At 39.7% G+C, this 23,179-nt stretch overlaps 1 protein-coding gene across 2 annotated transcripts in view; it reads left to right on the forward strand.

Moving 5' to 3' along the window:
* Positions 1–23,179, forward strand: part of GLIS3 (GLIS family zinc finger 3) — a 512,125-nt gene that overhangs the window by 405,805 nt on the left and 83,141 nt on the right. For both annotated transcript variants that reach the window (XM_054500965.2, XM_054500966.2), the window contains one exon: positions 19,249–19,393. In XM_054500965.2, the coding sequence (XP_054356940.1) occupies positions 19,249–19,393 (145 nt within the window). The remainder of the gene's footprint in view (positions 1–19,248; positions 19,394–23,179) is intronic.

The raw sequence follows: 23,179 nt of genomic DNA on the forward strand, positions 1-23,179 counted from the left end.
CCTAAATATTCAGGATAGTCTTGAAATAAAAGTAGTTTCCAAAAGAAAAGACTGAAACTAGGAAAGAGGGAACATGGATATTTGAAAGACATGACTCTATCTTGCCAGTCTGCATTTAGCCCTAAACATTTTCATCCACATTTGTTTGAGATTCTACAGTCCTGCCCATGAGTGCCATCAGTTATCTCATGATTTGATAGACGTTCCTCACCACCCCCACCTGAAATTATTCTTAGCGCTAGCCTTCTACAAAGCATAAAATGGCCGCCAATACAATCATTCTTTTCAGTTATAGGATTATCTCCAGAAGATCCCTATTAGTTATTTTTTCATTGTATAGCAAAGGCAGTGCAACAGTCCCTTCACTCCCATTAATATCTCAATGTGGGTTCAATTACCAATTTTCAAGGAGCAACTATGTCCATTTTCTATGGCTACTATACAGGAACGGTGGTTTCAATAGGAATATGGGGTTGAAAGAAGTCAGAAATAGAGTATACTTGGACCTGGGTGAGGTCATTTCAGTGGGGCCCTGGGGAATAAAGGAATAACTTGAAACCAATAGATGACAAGGCAGAGAAAAACTTGGAAGTAGAGAATATTGAAAAAAAAAATAATGGATGGAGTAGTGTTTTAGAAGTCACTTCACAATTTATACTGGAGCTCATCCTGCTATTGGGCTTTAAGAATAGAAGTTAAAAAGGAGTTTTATTATGTTCCATCTCCTCAGTTTTCCTTGGCTTTTTAAAGGAATGTAGTCAGTATATTCTAAAATTAATTTCAATGGAGTGTTTTTAGAGGAACAATTCAAATGGAGTTGTGTTTGCTTACTTGTCAATGTCTCCCTTTCTTCTGGGTGCCTAACTTGGCCTCAGCTGAGTGCACTGCTCATGCAAACATCTTCAGCACTGACAGCACATGCTGTTCGTGGTATTGCCCCTTTGGCCACACTGCTATGACATGCTGGTACCAGGAACACCAGCAACTTGGATACAAAGCAATATTTACATTGTTATGGTTAAGTTAACTTTGTGGTAGTGAAAACCTCAGTTTTTCATTTCCTGGCTAGTATTTCCAATTTGGAATTGCAACACTGCATTTACGTGCATTTTTGCCTTTTAAATGTTCTGTGGTATTGCAACATTTGAGAAATTCCCAGGGACCCTTAATCTTCCTACAAACACTGGTTTGTAAGCTAAGGACCAACTCACTATCTCAGAGTTATCTCTTTGTGCCCTTGCTGAATAATTCTGATTTTGCATTGTACATCTTTAGACTCCCTGTGCTGTCTTTTAGTTCAAGTTTCCCTCTTGAATATACTAATAAAAGGACAAGAAAAAGGATTTTTAAAAATTTTTACCTGCTTTTTTAAGAGCAATTGAACTTAAAGCTACTTTTCCTATTGTTTTCCATGAAGTCTCATTTAAAATATTTTATTAATGCAAAGAGATGTGCATTCATGGCTAAGGACCAGTGAACAGTAGCCATGGCAACCAGGAAGCCATTTGGGAGGAGAAAAAAAAATGCAGTAAAGAGTAAGTGTTTTAATCCTTAACTTTAATCCTTTTACTTCCTGTTCTCAAAATGAAATATAAATCAGGCACCATGCAGCACCGCAATTTTTCTCTGAAAGGGATGTTGGCAAAAGAGGATTAGTAATGGACAGACATGTTTAAGGAATTTAATCACACAATTTGTTGTAAAACTTTTGAGACCACGAGTGACCAGTTCCTTTGAGTGGCGTCAATGAGAACCAACAAAACATACTTTGAACCTGATTAGAGAGTTGGCGCAGGGGGACACCCCGGTTTGCTGTTATTGTTACATCATTTCAGGCTGTGATAATGACATGAGAAATCAAGGAATTTGCTTGGTCCCCCAGTGGGGAGGTAGAAGACGTGGGGTGTCTCCTTGGTAGAATAGAGATATTCTTTTGATCTTCGTGATGCTAGGGAAAAATTAAGTCGCCCGTATTTTCACATACTACCTTTCCTTGATGTTCGATTACTATGGGAGTTTCACAAAGGCATGTGCTTTCTATTGTCAACAGACTCTTGGGTTTCTGCTAAAAAGCACAGGCTTTAGTTTCTATGGACAGTGAAACAGCATTCTCAGAAGGATTGATTATTATTCCTTAATGTTTCTACTCTTTGTTTCTAAGATTTTCTTCTACATGGACTAGAAGACTTGTTCTACTTGTTAATTTCTGATTTTTTAAAAAATCTGATTTTCTTTCTTTTAAGTCAGATAAAAAATATGGCCCCCACACTGACTTGTCTTCCCTAGTTCTTTGGAGGATGGTTGGGGAAGAAAGAGAGATATGCCTTTTTATGGCATTTTTCCCTCCCTCAGCATATATATGTGAGAGTATTTCTTTGATAAATTTATTTCTAGTGAACTAAAAATTACCAGCATACATGGCTCTTTGCAGAGATCTGAGGTACCTACAACTTGTACTAGCTTCCTGCCATGTCAGAATGTGAAATTACTTCCAGTAATAGCATCTTTCTAGGGGGCTGCTGATAATTATGACAGACAGGCAACATCATGAAGGCTGGAGCATTTGCAAATGGAGTTAGACACAGCAGACCGCTGAGCCTGGAGTTTCTTGTAGACCTCGAGAACAAAAGTATACAAGCTAAAACCTGCAGATAACAGGGCATCTGGAAAAGAAAAATACTATCCAGTCCTCTAACTTAGAGGACAACGTGCAAGGTTGATAATACCTGTTCCTGATTCCTCCTCTTGACCCGGTCTTGGTTTTCCCCATTCTGTCAGAACCACCAAGACTAATGCAATCCTGGAGAGTGCTTCTGAGATGGAATCTGTATACCGTGAGCAGCCACTGACAGTCCTCATCATCCTTGCGACAGTTTCCTTAGATTTTTGACTTTCTAGTCTGAATTTCTGGGATGGAATTTTGTTTTTTTGAGAGGGAATTGGGATAATTGGAGGGGGTGGATGATAAGAAGAAAGACAGAATGGTGTCAGACCTAAAGGAGGAATGGTAGATGATAAACGTGGAGATGACTTTGGCAGAGTCTACACAGTCTATAGGAAGGCTCTAGGAGAGTCTAGTCCCTGTCTTGGGCTTCACCCTGAGGCACTTCTCCAAGCCAGGCCTCCTTTCTGATGACCAAGGAGAGGAACTTTATTTCACCAGAGCATCAAAAGGTCATGTGATTCATGCATTGCTCTAAGATATACAGTCCTCAGACAAGAAGAGGGAAATTACTGACAGTAGTTCTGTGCATTGACGAAAATAACACCACGGGCAAGCTCTTTACTTTGGTGGCATCACATCAGGGGAAAAAGACTTTGGGGCAGTGTTAAAGACTGGATGTGGAGCAGGGCCAGTGTGATCAGGTTTACCAGCTGGTCACTTACTCAATCTGTGGTCAGAAGATAAAGGTTCTCATCTTGGCTGTGTAGTCTGTCAAACAGGGGGCTGGAATGTATAATTTGGGACCTAATCAGCTTGAAATTTCTGTTTTCTACTTATCAAATTTACACTTGACATTGAATCTTTAGAAGCAAGGTGGAAAATTGGATTTGTTCCCAGCCCTTCCAGATGAATGAGAGATATGAAGTATAATGTAGTGAATTAGCATTTCCTATTGGAAGGATTGCTCATTTACATATCCCAAGAGGCAATATATAAATGTGAATAGTGTTATCTAGTGAAATTTGGCATGAATGTGGGTTGAATATTATAAAGAAATAAACTTTGGCTGGGCGCAGAGGCTAATGCCTATAATCCCAGCACTTTGGGAGGCCGAGGCCAGAGGATCACTTGAGCCCAGGAGTTCGAGAGCAGCCTCAGCCACATAGTGAGATCTTGTCTCTGCAAAAAAAAAAAAAAAAAAAAAAAAAATCCAAAAATCCGAAAAAACTTAGCCAGATTTGGTGGTGTACAGCTGTAGTCCCAGCTACTCAGGAGGCTGAGATGGGAGGATAGCTCGAGCCCAGGAATTCAAGGATACAGTGAGCTATGATCAAGCCATTGCACCCCAGCCTGGGTGACAAAGCAAACACACTATCTCTAAAAAAAGAGAAAGAAAGAAAGAAACTACCCAAGTGTCTTTTTAAAAAAAACTTTGCTTCAATTTCACTTGGCTATTTACCATTTTATTCTTAATTGATAATTTAGGCATACTTAAACTGCCCTATTCTTTTCTTCCCCTGATGTTGCATGTGACATGATTTCATTTGTCTTTGGGGCCTACCCCAAAGGTTAAGCATGGATTAATAAATACTCAGCAGCCATTGACTCATTTGTCATTCATTCATTTACTTGTTCACACATTCCCTAAACATTTATAGAGTACCTTTCATGTGAAAAGAAGGACTGTTTTAGGTTGCATGATCAAACACTCAAGGGTTGTTTATAAAGCCCTTTTTGTCTTTTATGATGTGTACACATATTGATGTAATTTCTAAATAGCTATTATAAAATGTAGAAAACCACGAGTGCCAACAGCAAGATGAAGAGAAATTGCTTTTAAATATGAAAAAGAATAAAATTACTTTGGAATGGAAAGGCCTGGGAAAACTTCAAGAGACAAGTGACATTGAATTGGACCTTGGAGAATATGCAGAATTTATTGTAGATATGTAGAATCCAGAGAAAAGGGGACTTCAGATGAGGGAAGTTTGTGGTCAGAAGTATAGCATGAGACATGAATGAGAATAAACAAAGATTACAGGAATGTCTTGGCTCTGTGTGACCTCCATCATGGGACATGAAGCCACACGAAGCTAGGTGAGAGCCGGCATGTTAAAGCCCATGAATTTGAGCTGTAGGTAATGTTTAGGGGAGAGTCACTAAACGGCTTTGAACAAGGAGAAAAACTATACTGACAGTTGAGTATAGAATGGATGGGAGAGCAAAAAGCAAGTGCTCTCCATTGAAACGACAGTCTTCAACTTTTAGAAGTAGGTATTTTTAAAATTGTCCAAACACTCATGCACATGAAAATCAGCCTTAAATCTTCTTCACTCAATCTGTTTTAATTAAATGAAAGGCAGAAGAAAATGAGATCCACTGACTTTTACAGTGAGTCCCTCCCCACACTTCCTAAGCTGTAACATAGGCAGGGGCTGTAGTCAGAAACCAATTCAAGGGAAGACAATACGGAGCTGGTAAGATGGACGGGGGAAGTAATTACTAGATAGCTGGCTGCTTTAATTAAACCCTGAGAATACTTGAATAGAAAGAAAAATGCTACACTTGAATGGATGGGATGGAATGTGTGTGGTCACATTAGTGCAATGAACCAGTGTCAGAGGAATTTATGAAGCTGTGATAAAAGTAAACCCTTCATCTTGCTTTGAGTCTTCACAACCCTACAACCAGGCCCCAAAGGGTGAAGGGGGATGTTTTTCATGGCAAAGTGAAATTCCGTATTAACATTTCTCTGTTTTTCTAAAAAAAGAAGAATGCATTCTTCAGTTTAGTCTTCTGCTTTTAAGACGTACCTCTGAATGAAGCTTGAATTCACCTTTGACTGTGTCATTTGTGTATCATTTTCTAGTTAGAAAAAAATGTAAGATTCTCAGTGTCAGTTTTAGAAAAATATTGACTTAGGGAGAAAATTTTGTTTTTACAAATGTAACAATACAAAAATTACAAGTTGCATGCCTTTCTGATTTCAACATCCTTTTGAACCTCAGCTCCCCAACTCTGTCCAGCATAGCTAGATAGTGGGACACATTTTGGTAAAAGGACATCTAAATGAAGTATTAACATTCCCAGAGTGCTCTAAAAAGTTTTGTTGTTGGTTCCGGTTTCTAATATGTTTTAGTCTCTTCCAAGAGGGTGAACACTGGCTACATTCTCCTGAGATAGAATAATTCCAGGGCGCTATGCATCCTTGAAAACTGTGCTCATATCTTGATTAGGAGACTGCCCCGGAACACTAGTTCTGAGGCTAAAAGCAAGAGCCCAGTGTGTTACTAACAAAGGTCTCACTCTTAACGTACACAATAGCCTCTTCTTGAGTAAAAAAGAAAATTAATTATATGCAACAAGAGCCATTGTCCTTAGGTCACCTCATGTAATTCTGTTACAAGCCTACGGAGTTAATGTTATCACTCCATTTTACAGAGGAAGGTTCTGAAGTCTTGAGAGGTTATCTTACCAAAGGCCACATAGCAGTAGGGGCAGAGCTGAGATATGAACCTGTATCTATTTGACCCCAAAGTCTCCATCCTTTTCCCCTTGCCATGTTGCCACACTATGGTACACAAAAGGAAGAAGCTGATAAAGAAAGAGAAAATATATCCCAAAAAGTGGGTTGGAGAAAAAGGAAAACAGGAGTGCATGTTATGGAGTCATAACAGTGCTTCTACACTGAATGTTAATAAAAATAATAATAGAAATGGCAGCATGTGTTTAACATTGATTATATATCATGTATTGGTGAAATGCTTTCTTATCTCATGTTATCCCTAACAACAGCCTTATAAATTAGGTGCCATTATTATCCACATCTTACAAAGAAAACTAAGGTAAAGAAATGTTAAACAACTTTCTCACAGTTGTCTAACATTTCATTAGTAAGGACAGAAAAATTCAACTCCACATAGTCTGGGTCTTATATTTTATGATCCATATTGTGGATAGGCTATTATAAGTGGTTACTAATGTCGTAGTGTAATTCATAGGGTAGAGACAGTTTTTTTTAGATAACTTACTTTGGGGCGGACATTTAACGTCATCCTTAATGCCAGATAATGTTTTAATCAAGTTTTCACGAGGCACTGAAGAACGGTACGTGGTAGCCAGCTGAGTGCTTGAGTTGAATGTAGCCAAGAAGAGGTTCTGTACCACTCAACAGCAATGCAGCTTTAGAAAGGTAGCCTCCCAGGATAAAGAGCCATCAGAAACAAATCCATCCATCCGTAACATATGGAAAAATATCTAAGGATTTTACTTGATGATGACCTTTATTCATGCCACACTGTAAACTCTGTGAGAGCAGGGAACTTCAGTTGTCTTATGTACCACTTTATCTCCTGGGCCTAGCGTAGTTTGGGGTACATGGTACAGAATCAAGAAATATGTGCGGAAGGAAGGGAGGAAGGAAGGAAGGAAAGGAAAGAAGGAAGGAAGGAAGGAAGATGGATTTTAAAAAGCTATTAACTATTTAGGTTGTATGAATAGAGACAGAAAGTCTAGAATAAGGGATATGTTTGTTCTGTTGTATTTATTCTGTCCTGGTCAGACAGCTGGTTAACTCTGTTAATATTTGGATGTCATTTACACGTAGGCCATTGAGCTTCAGTATTGAGAGTAATTAAGGTGCTGAATGGAATAACATGTTATATGAGAGCAGGGACTGATGTTTTAGTAAGTGACTTCTGTGTACCAAGCAGTGTTAGATGCTTTCTCTGTCTTATCTGATTTAGTTCTCAAAGCAGCCCCAGATCACTAAATGGTATTATCCTTATTTTACAGAAAGGAAACTCTACTCAGGAAAGTGAATATACTTGCCCAGTATCACACAGTAGTTGAACTAAAAGCCTCAAGCTCTTTCTACCTAAGTGTCCTCTTACCTGTAAAAAAAAGTTGACCTGCCTGTAATCTCAGCACCTTGGGAAGCCAAAGTGGGAAGATTGCTTGAGTCCAGGAATTTGAGACTAGCCTGAGCAACACGGTGAGACCCTGTCTCTAAAAAAATTATTGAAAATTAGCTGGATGTGGTGGCCCATGCCTGTGGTCTCAGCTACTTAGGAGGCTGAAGCAAGAGGATTGCTTGAACCCAGGAAATTGAGGCTGCAGTGAGTCATGTTCGTGCCACAGCACTCCATCCTGGGTGACAGAACAAGACTGTCTCAAAATAAATAAATAAATAACAAAACAAAATTTTTTCAGCCTGGAGAAAAACCTGCTAAGGGGGGAGGTTCAACAAAGAAGCTAAACCATGCCCCTTCCATGGCTGAAATTCTATGATACTACAGCATTTTGAAGCTTCTCAAATACTAAAAAACAGTAAAAGACTGTGAGCAGTTATTCTGTGTGATCTAGGGGAGGAGGTGAGGAACAAACCCCAGGGGGGTGGATCTATAGTTGGCAGATTGTAGTTCAACTTGAGGCAAAACTTTTTAAATGATGAGCTCTGTTTAACTATGGAGGGTGCTTAATGGTAAGGAAGGATGTTCCCTGTCATCAAAAGGATTTAGACAAAGGCTGGACTGCTACCGTGGTATGCAGTAGTGCTGTGCACTTCATTACTATAAGTTTAAATTTAATTAAAATTAAATAAAATTAAAAGTTCCTCAGTTGCATTAGCCACATTTCAAATGCTCATTAATCACACGTGGCTAGTGGCTACCAATTACTGCAGTGCAGAACCTTTCCATCATCACAGAAATTTCAACTGCATAGTGTTGCTACAGAGTTGGCAGGAAAGGCTTTTGGACCGTAGTTCCTTTTTGCTCTGAAATTCTGTTTCTTTGAACAATTTCCATAAATCATCAGTTTTTACTAAATAATCATTAGTTTTGTTGTGTCCATACTGACACTGATTTTTCATGATCTTATTGAGATATACCCCAGCATGTGTACCCATTCACATATTTTGGAGTGTTCATTAATCAGCTGTGGATAAAATTTTGGGCCTTTGGAGTCACTGCTAACTAAATAGGTATCCCCTATACAGATGTCCAGAACACCCAACTGGACACTTACGTTCCCAAAGAGATTTCTTCCAATGTCATTTCTCTAAGTCTCCACTCTTATTTCTCTTTGCAAATTGGTCATTCCTAAAGGAAATGAATTTGATAGCAGATTGTTAGAGATTAATTACCTATCATATGCCAAAGCCACTTCCTACATGTCAATGCTAAGGAATCCCCTAGAGATGGAATTCTTAGGTTCAACTGAAAATTAATTGTAATTAATATAATAGGTTAATTCATTGTAATTATTTTTAAGCCTTTTGGCAATGAGTTAATTCCACAAGATCCACATTGCTTGAAGTGTCACAGAGAACACTTGATGAGAATGTTCTAGTAATAAACCTTAACCCTCTGGGAAAAAAATCCTACTGTCTTTCCTTCTGGCTTCGTCTCTTCAGGAACATATTTTGGTGGCATTTGATTTCTGGAGAACAAAGGGATCCCTACAAGGTGATGCATAAACATGCATGGCCCAGATGGACTGTGCTCATTGGAGAAAGGGAAAACAAAAGGCCTTTGATTGTGCCTGGTTTTCTTTGGAAGTGTGTCTTGCTTCAGACTAACAGAATGCCTTTGCTCCTAGAATAAAATGTAATGGAACTGAAAATTGAAGAATGTGGGCCTTTTTCCCTTTCCTAATTATTTCCACTTGACTCACTTAATCTTGGACGATTATTCAATCATATCTGAAATGAGAAAATGACGGGAGTAAAATTTCCATCTCTTGTTACAAGAGCTTATAAACATTAACAGAATAATCCTATACAAAAAAAAAACATACAAATCACAATTGATGGTGCCTTGTTTTTATATATTAGAAAAAAATCCCTGCATTGTTAGGGAAGCAGCTCAAATTTCGGCATGCAGGAACCTTGTCAAACCCTGATAGGTGATTTCACTATTAAGGTTGAAAAACTATCATTTAAACAAATAGTTCATAATGGGAGATTGTATAAAAATGAAGGAGCCAATTTGTTTACTTGCACCTGGATAGGTTGGGAAATTAAGCCCTAAAATAGTTCCTTGAAGATCAGAATCACTAACACTCAGAGGCTCACAAATTGGTTTCCGAGACTCAGAGTTGTCACAAGTCTGTGTCCATGAGCCTTCCTGCAGGTGTATTAATAAAAGGATTCAAGAAATGCTAATAGTTTCTGAGGGTCAGATTAGGACTCAGTATACAAAAAGTCTTTTTGACAACTGGAACTGTCTAAAATTGCGGCTAATAACCAAGATGAGGACGTTGCCCCTTACTATACAGTATCAAGCAGCAAAGACTGACAAGCCACTTACAGGTTGCTGTCAGGGAAGTTGGGCATAAGATGGAGGTTTGGACACAGTGACATCTGAAGCCCCTTTCAGTCCTTATTGTTCTGGCAAATTAAGGTCTTAGTTTTAATTTAGTCTCCACACTTAGGCTTTTGGTATTATCCGGGATGGTTCAGAACACCCCACTTTCATTAAACATCTAGTTTCCATACTCCTGCTGTACAAAGCTGGCAAAGCAGGTACAGAAGAGAAATGAATGAATGTCATCAGAGCATCCTTTTAAGTGCTGCTGATTGCCTCTCGACATTCTTGAACCAAATCAGAGTAAGTTTAGAATGTTTGCTAAGTTGGCTTCCCCACAAGCCCACTGTGAGCCAAGGATTCAGGTGCATGTGATTTATGAAGGAAGCACTTGCAAGAGAACTCAGGAGAGGATGGGGAAAGGGGAAAAAGCAAGGCACGGGTGCCAATTCAGGTGGTCTCAGCTTAGCCCAATCCCACAAGGAGCTCTGGAACATAACATCTATCTCAGCATTTGTCTCACTTTGAGGCAAAGGAGCACTGTTTAGTAATGTGTGTGTGTGTGTGTGTGTGTGTGTGTGTGTGTTTGGGGGGGGTGAGGATGCTAGCCATTGGCTCTAAAGTACACAGAAGCTGGGGCACGGACACACTAAAGCTGAAGGGCGGCAGCACATTGCTAATCGAAGGGATCAGAGGGGCTCTGGGCGGGGCATCAGTAGTTTTTGCCACATCTATATCACCTGTAATCTTTGAAAATTCTCCATTAGGAAGGTAAATTACGAGAGGATCACGTTGTCTATTTTAGACATATTCACTCACTAAGAGATTGTAGCTTCCTTTACATAAAGAATTGTGGCTCCTTCTTACAAATCTGATCGGCAGTTAGTGATTAAATGATTTACCATGATGCTGGTCCCACACTGCTGGCTGCTGTGGAGTTTTAAAAGATTAAGAGGCAGTCAGCCTGGCCCTCGTGGACTGACCAACACAATTGTACAGATTAAATTTATAACAAGAAACAAAGCCCCAGTGCACATGTCCAATCACAGGAGTGTTGAAAGTGGATTCTGCAGTTCTTCTTGTACCCTGAGAGGCCCAGTGTGGACTGGTCTGGTCAGGGGAGGCTTCATTCAGGAGGTGAGTCATAAACAGGATCTTGGAGGAGTTACATTAGGAGGAGGGAGTCCTTTCCCGGCAGGAAGAATGAATAGTATACTACGTGGGAAGTTTGCAGACAGTGAGATAGGCTCTTGTCAGGACCCAGGGAAATATGCATTCGTGGTACGTGGTACAGTCACAGTATGGAGGTGCTTAATGTCTTAGCCTTTTGAGACTTGCGTGTTAAGCAGTACATGAAGATATTTGTACCTTGAGTATAGCACGATAAACTCAATTTTAGGAGAGTCCATTTGATATCACAGGATGGATTGGTGAGAGACAAGAGCCTGAGGCAGAAATGCAGCAAGGAGTCGGTATTTGTGGTCCAGCCCCATCGTGCTCTGTGAACCCACCCTCTGTGTGCAGGTGCCTGCAGGTTCTCTCCACCTGGATGTCCAGGAGTCATCTCAGTGTTAACACATTCAAAACCAAATTGCTGATTTACCTCCAACCTGCTCCTTCTCTGATCTCCTTTGCTGTTCCTCGGGCCAAAATTGAAGGCCATGCTTGGCTCCTGTGTTTCTCTCATATTACACAGTGAATTCAGCTCAACCTTCAAAAGAGCACTTTTGAAGGTCGAGCAATTCAGCTGGACCACTTCTCACCCCCTCTGGTTCCCTTAAGCCGTTGGCCTCTTTCATCCAGATTGTTTTAATAGCCCCTAACCAGACACACTTGTCCTCTTCCTGTATTCTGCACAGTAATCAGAGTGAATCTTTTATAAGATAAACCACTTTCTTTCCTGCTCACACACTTCCAGTGGTTCACCATTACAAGGAAAGCAAATACTGAATCTTCATGTGCTTGAAGGCCTCACATGATCTGACCTCTGGCAATTTGTCCAGCCCTACATCCTGCACCCTTCCTCTTGCTCCCTTGCTCACTCCTCTCCAATGACTGTTTTCAGAACCCATCAGTTTGTTTCCTCGGTAGATTTCATGCCTTTCTGCATATCTTGCTCCATCGCTTCATTCAGGTTTCAGCCCAGAATGTCCAGTGTACAGAGGCCTTCCCTGACCTCCACATCTAGAATAGCATGTGGGGAGCATGTAGATAGAGGTGTGCATCATCCCTACAGAGTCTGATTGAGCTCTCTGGAAGGAGCGAGGACCAAAAAAATGACAGTGGAGGAATGGGAAGAGGAAGAGAAAGGGAAGGAAGTCAGAATCAGGAGAAAGAGTAAAGGGAGGTATCCTGTCTTAGCAAGGGATACTGAGATCAGTCTTAGCAAGGGATACTGAGTTCAGTGACTCCCTGGGTCAAGATCATCTCATTCAGGATCAGAAAGTTACCATGACAGTGCCGCCCCATCCTGAGAACCAGGGGTGATCGTCAAGGGAACGGAGACGGGGCCCTGGGACCACTGTGTGTGTGCTTAGGATGCAAATGGTGAGGAATGATGAGCACCATGCTTTATTTTTGTCAATTGCAGACATTCATGTTACTAGTCCAGGATGGAACCAAGTGACAAATCTGCAGGGGAGGGGACAGTGAAAACCAAACAGAAGTGGTCCATTTTGTTTTATTGCTTCAAATCTCTACTCCAACAAAGACCGCTTTCCCTAAAGGGCATGGTGTCAGAATATACACAGTGGTGATAAGGTATGCTAGAGACTTTTCCAGAGAACTTGGCTACCCAGGTTCCTTCCCTCCTGAAACAAGCTCTGAATGACAGGCTTCGGGCTAGAATATAAAAGAGTCAGGCGGGCTCAGTGGCTCACGCCTGTAATCCCAGCACTTTGGGAGGCTGAGGCGGACAGATCACAAGGTCAAGAGATCAAGACTATCCTAGCTAACACGGTGAAACCCCATCTCTACTAAAAAAAAAAAAAAAAAAAAATTTAGCCGGGCGTGGCGGCAGGCGCCTATAGCCCCGGCTACTTGGGAGGCTGAGGCAGGAGAATGGCATGAACCTGGGAGGCAGAGCTTGCAGTGAGCCGAAATCGTGCCACTGCACTCCGGCCTGGGAAACAGAGCAAGGCTCCATCTCAAAAAAAAAAAAAAAAAAAAAAAGAGTCATAAGAGGAAGAGAAACTGTGTTAGCCTGTGCAGTGTAGTATGGTGTGGACACAACGAGAAAGTTGGGGGTGGGCTGTTTTATGAGCCAGTATAATGTAATGTCTGAGAGCATAATTTGGGATTCCCTCTAACACACCGAAATCCAAGCCTGACATTTAGTAGCTGTGTAATTTATTTTAGATTTCTCATCTCTACAATGGAAGTCACAATAGTATGTACTGCATAGAGTTGTGAGGCACACAGTATCCAACATACTGTAGAGATTGGTGTATATTTATTTAATTGAAATGCAGTGTTTAAAAGTGTTTCCTGTTGACTATGCACTTCCAGCCCTTTTCTGTGGGATTCAGCTGCACGATGCTCTCTCCTTCCTGACCTGAAACAAACCGTCATATGTTAGTGGTTTTAAAGTACATTGTAATAGTATCTATATCAGTCAGGGTTCTCCAGAAAAAGAGACTCACCAAGATAAAAATCTATATATTATGTGTGTAGGAGTGTGGGGAGAGATAATAATTTCAAGAAATTGGCTTTTGAGATTATGGGGGCTGACAAGTCCGAAATTTGTTTCAGGGCAGGCTGAAAACTCTTGGGGAAGAACTGATGCTGCGTTCCAGAGGCAGAATTTATTCTATTTTTTAGTGAAACTTTAGTTTCTTTTGCTCTTCAGGCCTTTCACTGATTGGATGAGTCTTGCCCAGATTGTAGGGGATAATCTTCTGTTTTTAAAGTCAACTGACTGTAGATGTTAAGCCCATCAACAGAATTCCACAGTACAGCAGTCACACACCTAGATGAGTGATTGAGTAACTGGATACTAAAGTCTAGCACGTTAACACCTAAAACTAACCAGCACAGTAGTCACACCTCACAGCTCATATGGGCTCTCAAAGAAGGGGAGACAAAGTGCCTATGAGATTGTGGATATTTATGGTGGAGCCCTTGTAAGAGTTTCTTATTGTACCAAGACTAAGAGACTTATTGGGGAATGCAGGGTGACCTCAGACCTCATTTCTTCCTTCTCTCTCAGTGTTACACCCCACCCCGGCCAGGCTGACCTCCTTGAAGTTCCCTCCTTCTGGAACTCTCTTGCTCTTCATCCTTAGCTAATTTCTCCAACTCCTCAAGTCTTTCCTCAAATATCTCTTCTCAAAAAGGTCAAAATTCTCCCTATCACTCCCAATCTCATCTACCTTTATCTTCTTTTTCTTTTTTCCATAGCACTTGGCACCTTCTCTACAATTTATTTAGTTAGTTTACTGTTTATTATCTGACTTCTCTAGAATGTAAACTTCTCTGAAGGAGTCTTTGTTTTGATTGCTATTGTATTGCTGGCCCCTAGAACAGTGCCTGGCATATGGTTGAGGCCCAATAAATATTTGTTCGACAAATGAATGAGAAGGATACATCAGGGCAGAGCCACTCTGGAACCAATGGAGTGTGGTTAGGGCAGCTGAGCCGAATGATTCCAGGAACACCGTTCACATAGATTACAATGTGAACAAAGGTCCTTGGTGTCATGCAACATAGCAGTCCTTTGAAATAGGTGAATTGACAATCAGTGGTTTCAAATTCCACTTTTCTCTGCAAAGAGCAGTCAAGAATTTGTAAAGGGCAAGTTCTTTGCTCTCTGCTAAGAGCAGGTAATAAACTAGATTGAAATTTTTTAACCTTTTTTATACCTGTGAAAGAAAATACAATCCAAGTTGTTTTTAAGAAATGAGCCTCATTTAACCATTTATTATTATGAGGTCTGAAGAAAGGCAGATGTGTTATATAGGAAATTTAAGAATTTCTTCGCGTGTATGGCCCTGGGCTTAATGGTTACTTCTCACAGGAGATAACATAAACTTTTAAGGTCCAGATGTCCCAAGGAGGCTTCTTAGAAAATTGCCAAGATATTTTATGATGACAACAAGCTACAAAACATGACATATTCATCCCTGCATAAGTTAGAACTTACCTTCCCAGTATCTCCAAGTCCAATGACTTGCAGACATTCCTAGCATTTGTAGGTATCCTCTCCTCCTGTGACTTTTCCTAGTATCTGCTAACTAGAGGCCCAAAGTCACTACTTCAGAAATCTTTATTAGTCACAGCTGATCAAGGAAGATGAGATAGTAAGGTTTCTGTTCCTACATTAAAAAATGCTAGGTTTTTATAATTCACTGTTTCCACAGTTCATTTCCTCTTTCCATAAACAGAAAACTATCAGTTTCTCCTCATAAAAATTCTTGGAGACTAGTGGTTCCAAAAGTGTAATCCCCAGACCAGTAGAAGCATCATCACCTGGGAACTTAGAAACGCATCGCAGACCTACTGAATCAGCAGCTCTGGGGTGGGGCACTGCAGGTGATTCTGATACATCCCCAAGATTGGGAACCACAAGTAAAGACCCTCCCTCCTGTCACTGAAAAATTTCCCTCTATCTTCTTTAACTATTCCTGACAGCTAAGAAGATGTTGGTAAAATATACATTATGCAATTTTTTAAAATAAATAGTTGGGCTTCTTATTCCAAATATAAAACTATGTTACATTGAAAGACACCCCTCCCAAGAGATTCTGCTATGTGCCTCCTGCCTCACCCTTTAGATCATTCCTGTAGTAGAGAATGTTTAAAAACCTTAAGGGATCTGAAAGCCCCTTTCCTGGTCTGAAGATCTGTGGGGGATACTACACTTCCATATCATGATTGCATTTCTATGCATACGGCTCTCCTTTGGAAATTTTACTTAAGGTTCCTAAGCTTGTTCAATTTAAGAAGCCCTTTCTAGAACCATGCCTAATCCCAGAGAAAACCAAATTAACTCTCACCACAAAGTTGTATGGACTCACACTGTTGGAAAACATGAATATTTAGTGAAGCTAAGAGAGAATTGCCCGTCTTTGATGCCAGGAGTAACCCTAGCCGTGAAATTCCTTGCAGAGACCTCATTGGTACTGATAACTATAAAACCCTAGAGTAGTTGGTAATAGAAAGCAGAAAAGCATCCATGTCTGCCCTTGGTAAAACATGTGGACACCAGATCATATTTTAATGATGGAAGATAAATTAAAAGTGATCACCAGAACTCATTCCAAGCCTTGAATTTTTTTTTCCAGTTTTTCTTACACGGCATGTGTTAGGTTAGTACCAAAATAACAAACATACCTTCCAAAGGTCCTGAAAGAGTTAGGCACTAATACAGACAGTCCTGGTCAGAGATTGGAATGTGCCACAGTTGAGGAAATTACAACAAAGTTATGTCTCAGTCACTACCTGTGTTAAATGTCCCTTCCCTGTATTTAGGGTCACTGTGCCACTTTTATATTCTTGGGCTAAGACCTGGACATGCATTTGTCTCTTTATGAAGCTTTCTGAGACCCAAGAAATACTTCTCTCTAAACAGTAACTTACTGTTGTATGTGTGTGTTTGTCTTTCTTTCTGATCAGAATTTGGTCATTGTCATTGCCAGTGGTGTGCTGGTAATGTATAGCAACCAGCTCTTTAGATGAAAAACCCTGTTTGTAGAATTGCCAATTTCCATGGTGTAAATACTTCCCTATGACCAATTTCAAGCTGTCTGTCATCATTGCATGGAAAGTTTGGAAAAGACGCACAAAATTGACACCTCAGATTGGTGCAAGCCAGCTTTGGCACATCATTTGAATGTAGAAAATTTAGAAAGTGTTAAGCACCTGCCTAATTGAAGAGACTACCCAAACAGGCTAAGTGTGAGCAACAAGGCTGTTTATTCACTCCGGTGCGAGCGGGCTGAGCCTGAAAAGGGAGTTAGCAAAGGGTGATGGGAGTGGAACTGGTTTTATAGGTTTGGGATAGGTAGTGGAAAGTTACAGTTGGGGCAGTTTTTTCAGGCAGGGGAAGAATGTCACAAGGTGCGGGAGTTCACATGGCAGGATATCACAAGGTTGATTGATTATTTAGGGTAGGGCAGGAACATATCACAATGGTGGAAAGTTGCAAGGTCGGTTAATCAGTTAAGGCAAGAGCTAGCTGTTTCTTCTTTAGTGGTTCTCCTGTTGCTCAAAGCTTTGTGACTCCAGGAGGCCTGTACCTGTGGGTCACAGGGTCACAATGGCTCAACCATGGTGTAGCCCGTTCAGAGGACCTTACAGAAAGCAAAAGAAAGGATTTTAAAAAAGGGAAGGAAATCAATTCATAATAGTACTACTGAAAGCAAAAATCAGTTTTAATGTTCAATTATATCACTTTCTGATATTTTGTCTATTTTTATGTAATTATCATTTTGTATATATATAACTTTGAGTTTTGTTTTTATGTTCATGAATATCATTTTAATGGTTGCATAATATTCCATCAAATTGAGGTAAAATCATTGATTAGCCCTATTTGTGGACATTTAAGACATTTTAAGTTACATTTTCTGATTAGGTATTGCTATAAATAATGCTATTTATTATTTTATATATATGTGTATATTTTGGGGGGGGTACAAATCTTCTTTAACACCTCTGGCTATTTCCTTAAGACAAGTTCTAGAATCAAATTATTTCAATTACGGACCTTGAAAAAATATTCCCACATACCATCTAGACTGTTTGTACCAATATTCACTCCTACGAACATTGTTGAACAATGCCTCTCTCACTGTACCTTCACCACTACTGTTTTTTTTAAGTTTTTGATAATTCAGCAAGTAAAAAGATGTTTTAACATTGCACTTCTTTGCAAGTGTGCGAACATTTTTCACGCTTATTATCATTTCTGTTTCTCCTTTTTTTCTTTTTTAACAGTTTCTGTTCAAGTCAAGGCTTTATCCAACGTCTCCTTCCCATTTCCACCTCCCCACCTTTTATCTCTGGTTTCGTCTTCTATTTCTCTTCCCCAGGCCCCAGGCTCACCCTACTTGACTCTTACTTCTCTGCACAGCATCCAGGCACACCACCGGGTAGGCAGGTTCTTCCCCCATAGGTCTGCACGGCTTATTCCTCACTTCTTTCAAAGCTTTTTATAAATGCCATCTTCAGGAGGCTTTCTTTGATCTCCTATATAAAGTTGCCATCCCTTATTCCTACTCACTGTCTTGCTTCTCTGCATCACTTTTCTCCATAGCATTTATCACCATCTGAGGTTGTATATGTTTTATTTGTTCATCATCTGCTTCCCCATCTAGAGTCTAATTTTGACAAAAGTAGTCAGTATTCCTAGGGTCTAGAGAAGTATGTAACAAACACTTAATATTTGTTGACTGCATAAGCATACTCTAGCTCTATATCTAAAGGTTTAGTCTTGTCTTTATAAAATCCATTTATACACACACTCTTTAAATACCAAAGATGATTACCATTTGCAATATTTGTAACAAATATATTTCTAGATTGCTTTTAAGGTATTATGTTTTTGTACAAGCAGAACGTTAATATTTTTATGTCACTAAATCTTACATTGTGTTTTTTTCCATTTCAATTATACTTAAAAAATTCTTATTCATTAAAAGATCAAATAACTTTTCACCTAGTTTATTTTAGCATTTTTTATTGTTTGATTTTTTTTTACATGTAACTCTTTAATGTATAAGATCTAAATTGTTCTGTTTGTATGTAACTTACTGTTGGAGTTTTGTTGCTGTTAATCACATTGTTTTATCTTTGAATCATGTTCCATAATATATTAAAATTTAACTTGAGTATTTTCCTTTCATGGAAAATCTATAGGAGTTAAATCTCAATGGGCATTTCTTAATCATCTCTGGGATGTTTTCATGACAGTGTTTCTATTTTAAAAGCACTTTCCAAGATGGACTAAATCTACTTGAGTTTGTTGTTGTTATCGTTACAAGTTCTGATAAGATACAGAGCAAATAAAAGGAAGTATAATAGGAAGTTGAGTTGCCAGAAGTGGAAATATCAAGGACTGAAGTCAAATCCGCCTCTAGCCACATTTTTCCAGAAGCTCTTGCCAGGTGTTATTAGGATTGGAGAACTGACCCTTTTATTGACACTCTGTTAAGCTCTGTGCCTTACCCGTAGTTGCTGCTTGATAAATTTTTGTGGGCTGAGTTGCACTGATATCCCAGGAAAATATTCCAAGGACCAGCTTTCCTTATCGATGTCTCTTCCGTTTTCTCCTCTTAGTTGCGGTCCAGCACAGAGCTCCATCCAGACCTGCTCACAGATTGCCTCACTGTGCAGCCCCTGCAGCCGGCCACTTCCCCTAGAGATGCTGCTGCTGAAGGGACCGTGGGACGCTCCCCTGGACCTGGGCCTGACCTCTATTCAGGTAAAGACAGCAAACGCAGAGCCAACCACAACTACCCTTTTTTAGGCCTTTTACTCTGGTTAAAAGGAATGCTTACATGAGAAAAATTTTCCTAAGATCGTCTGTGTTGTTCTTTATCAATGGGCTGCAAATTGCTCTCCACCCCTTCTGATTCCTGAGCTGGGTGTGGCAGCAGATTGTTTTTTCTCATAAAGAAATAAAATAAAATAATGCATTACCCTTTTAGTTATGGACTTCTGCCAGAAATTCAGTACACCCAGCCCTCGCAGTTATGTTACATTTACTCCCTTGATTTAGACTCAAAGGAAATGTTTCCTCCTTAAGCAGGTAGCAGGCTGCATGTGGATTTCTTAATGAAACAGTTGTTGTCATCTTTGTTTTAAAAGGAAGCCCCAGGTCTCTAAGGAAGTTTTCACATCAGCAAACCAACTTATAAGAATGTTCATTCATGTTTGCCAACCATTGTGGGAAAGGAGATGGGATGACACTCCCAGACCACCTTCCATCTGCCTAGGTTTGAATAATAGGTGACTATATTTGGAAAATTACATGTATGTAGTAAAAAACAAAAAAAATAAGAAAAGATTAATATACCATAAGGAAGTTATTTTTCTTTTTCTCAGCCTGCATTTTTATGCATTTTCTACTCTCTGTAATGGTGATATACTTATGCAAACATAATTAGTGATTGTCCTTACATATGGAACACTCTTACAGTCATGCTATGAAAATGAAAAAAAGATTTACCAGCTCAACATTCCAGACAATGAGAATTTTCTATTTTCTGTGGGTTGCAGATACCACCCCCACCCCCATCTGATTCCAGAGCCAGGTTTGGCAGCAGACTGTTTTTTTCTTTTGAAAAGTATGAATAAGCCATTAGAATTTAAAATTTACAGATGCATTGCAGTGGAATGGGAGAAAGACATCCTTGTACAACGTTTCAAATTTGACAGTTCTCAGTTGATTCAGATGCAGAGAGAAAGGGCAGTAAGCAAATATTGCAAGAGCATCAGTCATCAAAACTGGGCCTTAGTGATGGCCCATTGGACCTTTATCAGTTGCTTTAAGCACTTACTGTTAGGGACAACATAGCCTCTGCTTTTTGAGACACAGGGAGATGAGATGAAGAAGGGTTGACCAAACTTACAGAGGTTTCAGGTACAGGTTTCATATACAGACATCAAATATATCAATGTGCAGTGTTACCAACACATACATAAATATTTTGTATTTTATATAAATATATATATATATATGAAAAAGCATGACTAGCTTTTGTTTTTGTATGTCTGATTTGTTCAGTATTTGATATATGAACATTTATTTCAGCACATTAAATTAGCAAACAATTTTAAACAGCCTATAAAGCATTCCCCTACTACTTCAGTTCATAAATCTATGATCTTACTAAGACCTGGAACCCAAAAGTCAACAGTCAACGCTAACCAGAAATGATTGAAAAATGGCCTAACATACAATATAAATGGTTTCTAGTGATGGGCTAGTCTGGCTGTATTTAATCCTCTCAGAAATGGGTTTGGGAAGCAATGCTATCCATAGCTATGGAAAACATTAGCACCTTTGTTGTATGTAGCATACAGCATATGGCTCATTTTCCAAACTCTCACATTTGTCTTGGTGTCTGTTTTTATATGTCTGGTAGTGTTTTTAAAGTTTTAGAGTTTTAAATATCTTAAGGTTCAGCTTGAAATGTTTTTGTCATTCCAAGCAAATGTCCACTTTTTGTCCATGACTCTTTTCTATATTTGATCCTCAAAAAGATTTTGAGCTCTGGAATTTGAGCCTCCGGCTGTGGTAGGTTTGCCTCCTAAGGGGCAAGGATACCTAAGTTGCTTCAGCCATCAGTGGAGTGTCTTCAGGTTGACCCACATTTTCCATAACTCTGAGAACACTTGAAACATGCAGATGATCATATTGCTCAACTTTGTTCCCAGAATTTTACTTCTCCAGGTAGCTTATCACTGTGAAAGTTTACCCTCTCTACTTTTTTTTTTTTTTTTTAATTGAGATGGAGCCTCACTCTGTCAACCAGGCTGGACTGCAGTGGCATGATCTCAGCTCACTGCAACCTCTACCTCCCAGGTTCAAGCAATTCTCCTGCCTCAGCCTCCCTAGCAGCTGGGACTACAGGTGTGCACCACCACACCTGGGTAACTTTTTGTATTTTTAGTAGAGACTGGATTTCACCATGTTGGCCAGGCTGGTCTCAAACTCCTGACCACAGGTGATCCACCCACCTCGGCCTCCGAAAGTGCTAGGATTACAGGCATGAGCCACCGTGCTCGGGCCCTACTTCTTTCCTTATTCCTCCTTCCCTCAGGTATGATTTTGCTTTCTAACTTTCTTCCTTTTAAAAAAATGTTACGCCTTTTGTTTTGCAGAGTAGGCAACAAACCAAGAGGCAGAACCAGGCAGGGGAAAAAATTACAAAACAAAAATTGTAAGCCTTTCTTTTAAAGTTCTAGAAATGTGCTTGTCTGGAGTGCATATTAACATCCACTGCAAACCTTCGCCCTAGGTCTATGGAAAGAAGCCAAACCATGAAAAATGCCAAAGGTGCAAAAGGAAACTTCATCAATTAGTTAAATGTAAAATCTGAAGTGTTAAGACAATTTGATGAAGATTAAGACTTGGCTAAATAGCAAAAGTACTTGGAGTTATTCCCTTTTATGTTCTATTATACAAAATCAAGAAAATATTTGTTTAATGATTGTCAGGCACTTCTACCTTTAAGTGCTAGTACATTAATTTATCACAAAAATATTTTGATGGAAACCCGTTGAGTATTTATGAGCATAGAATAGAAGGCAGTTAAATTTGGCATTGAGCACCATAATCTTTCAGAAGCCACAACGATTGAGGACTTGTGGTGTGAAGAAATCATGGTTTTGCAGCAGAAATTCTTGTCAAGTATATGATGCTTTATAACATTCTAAGAGAAGGATAGTTTGCACAGCATGAAGATGAACAGGGAAGATGGCAGTTCTGGAACATACAAGTCTTGCACTTCTCCTGAAGTGTTGCCTTCCCTCATTGAAACAAACTTTTCAGGTTGAAAAGACAGAGCTTGATTGGAAAGGATTGCCTGAAAATACTTTTATTTCTGTGAAAGATAATAGTGTCCCAGGTTAAAGCAGCCAAATATCACTTGAGGCCATGCTGAGGATGACTTTAATAAAATTAAGGTGTTTACTTGTCTACTATTCTGAAAATTCCAGGCCTCCCCAAGCCTGCTTCTGAGCTAACCTGAGAGCAATGTTGTAACCTAACAGGAAGGCCAAGGCAGCAATAAGCAGGCCTCAAGGATGGCTCATTTATATTTTTTGCCCTTTTGTTCAAAGGTTCCGTGTTCCATATAATAATGCCCCAGGCCAGGCCTGTATATTTAGATGATTTATCTGATAGTCTAAGAGGGACTGTTTCATAGCCTGTAGATCGAAGTGTGAATGCCACTTTCAAGGCTTAGTGCTTGTATATCTTCTGGTGAACACCTGTGATGAACTAATGATATATAGAAGCCCATACTTGGTGAGTCTGACATCATGGACAGTGTTGAACAGTGCCTGGTCTTGGCAGGGAGTCCATTTATTAACAGTGAATGCTGTATGGAAGATGATCTGTCCCATGAATGACCACAAAAATTATGGCTCCTTTCAAACCGAAACTGTACTACAGATTCAGTAAAACATGACCTTCCTTAGCAAATGACCTAAGCCATGAAGACCTCATAGAGGCCAGTGTGGTTGAGATGTTTGAGTCCCA

This window comes from Pongo pygmaeus, chromosome 13, assembly GCF_028885625.2.
Source record: "Pongo pygmaeus isolate AG05252 chromosome 13, NHGRI_mPonPyg2-v2.0_pri, whole genome shotgun sequence".
Classification (NCBI taxonomy): domain Eukaryota; kingdom Metazoa; phylum Chordata; class Mammalia; order Primates; family Hominidae; genus Pongo; species Pongo pygmaeus.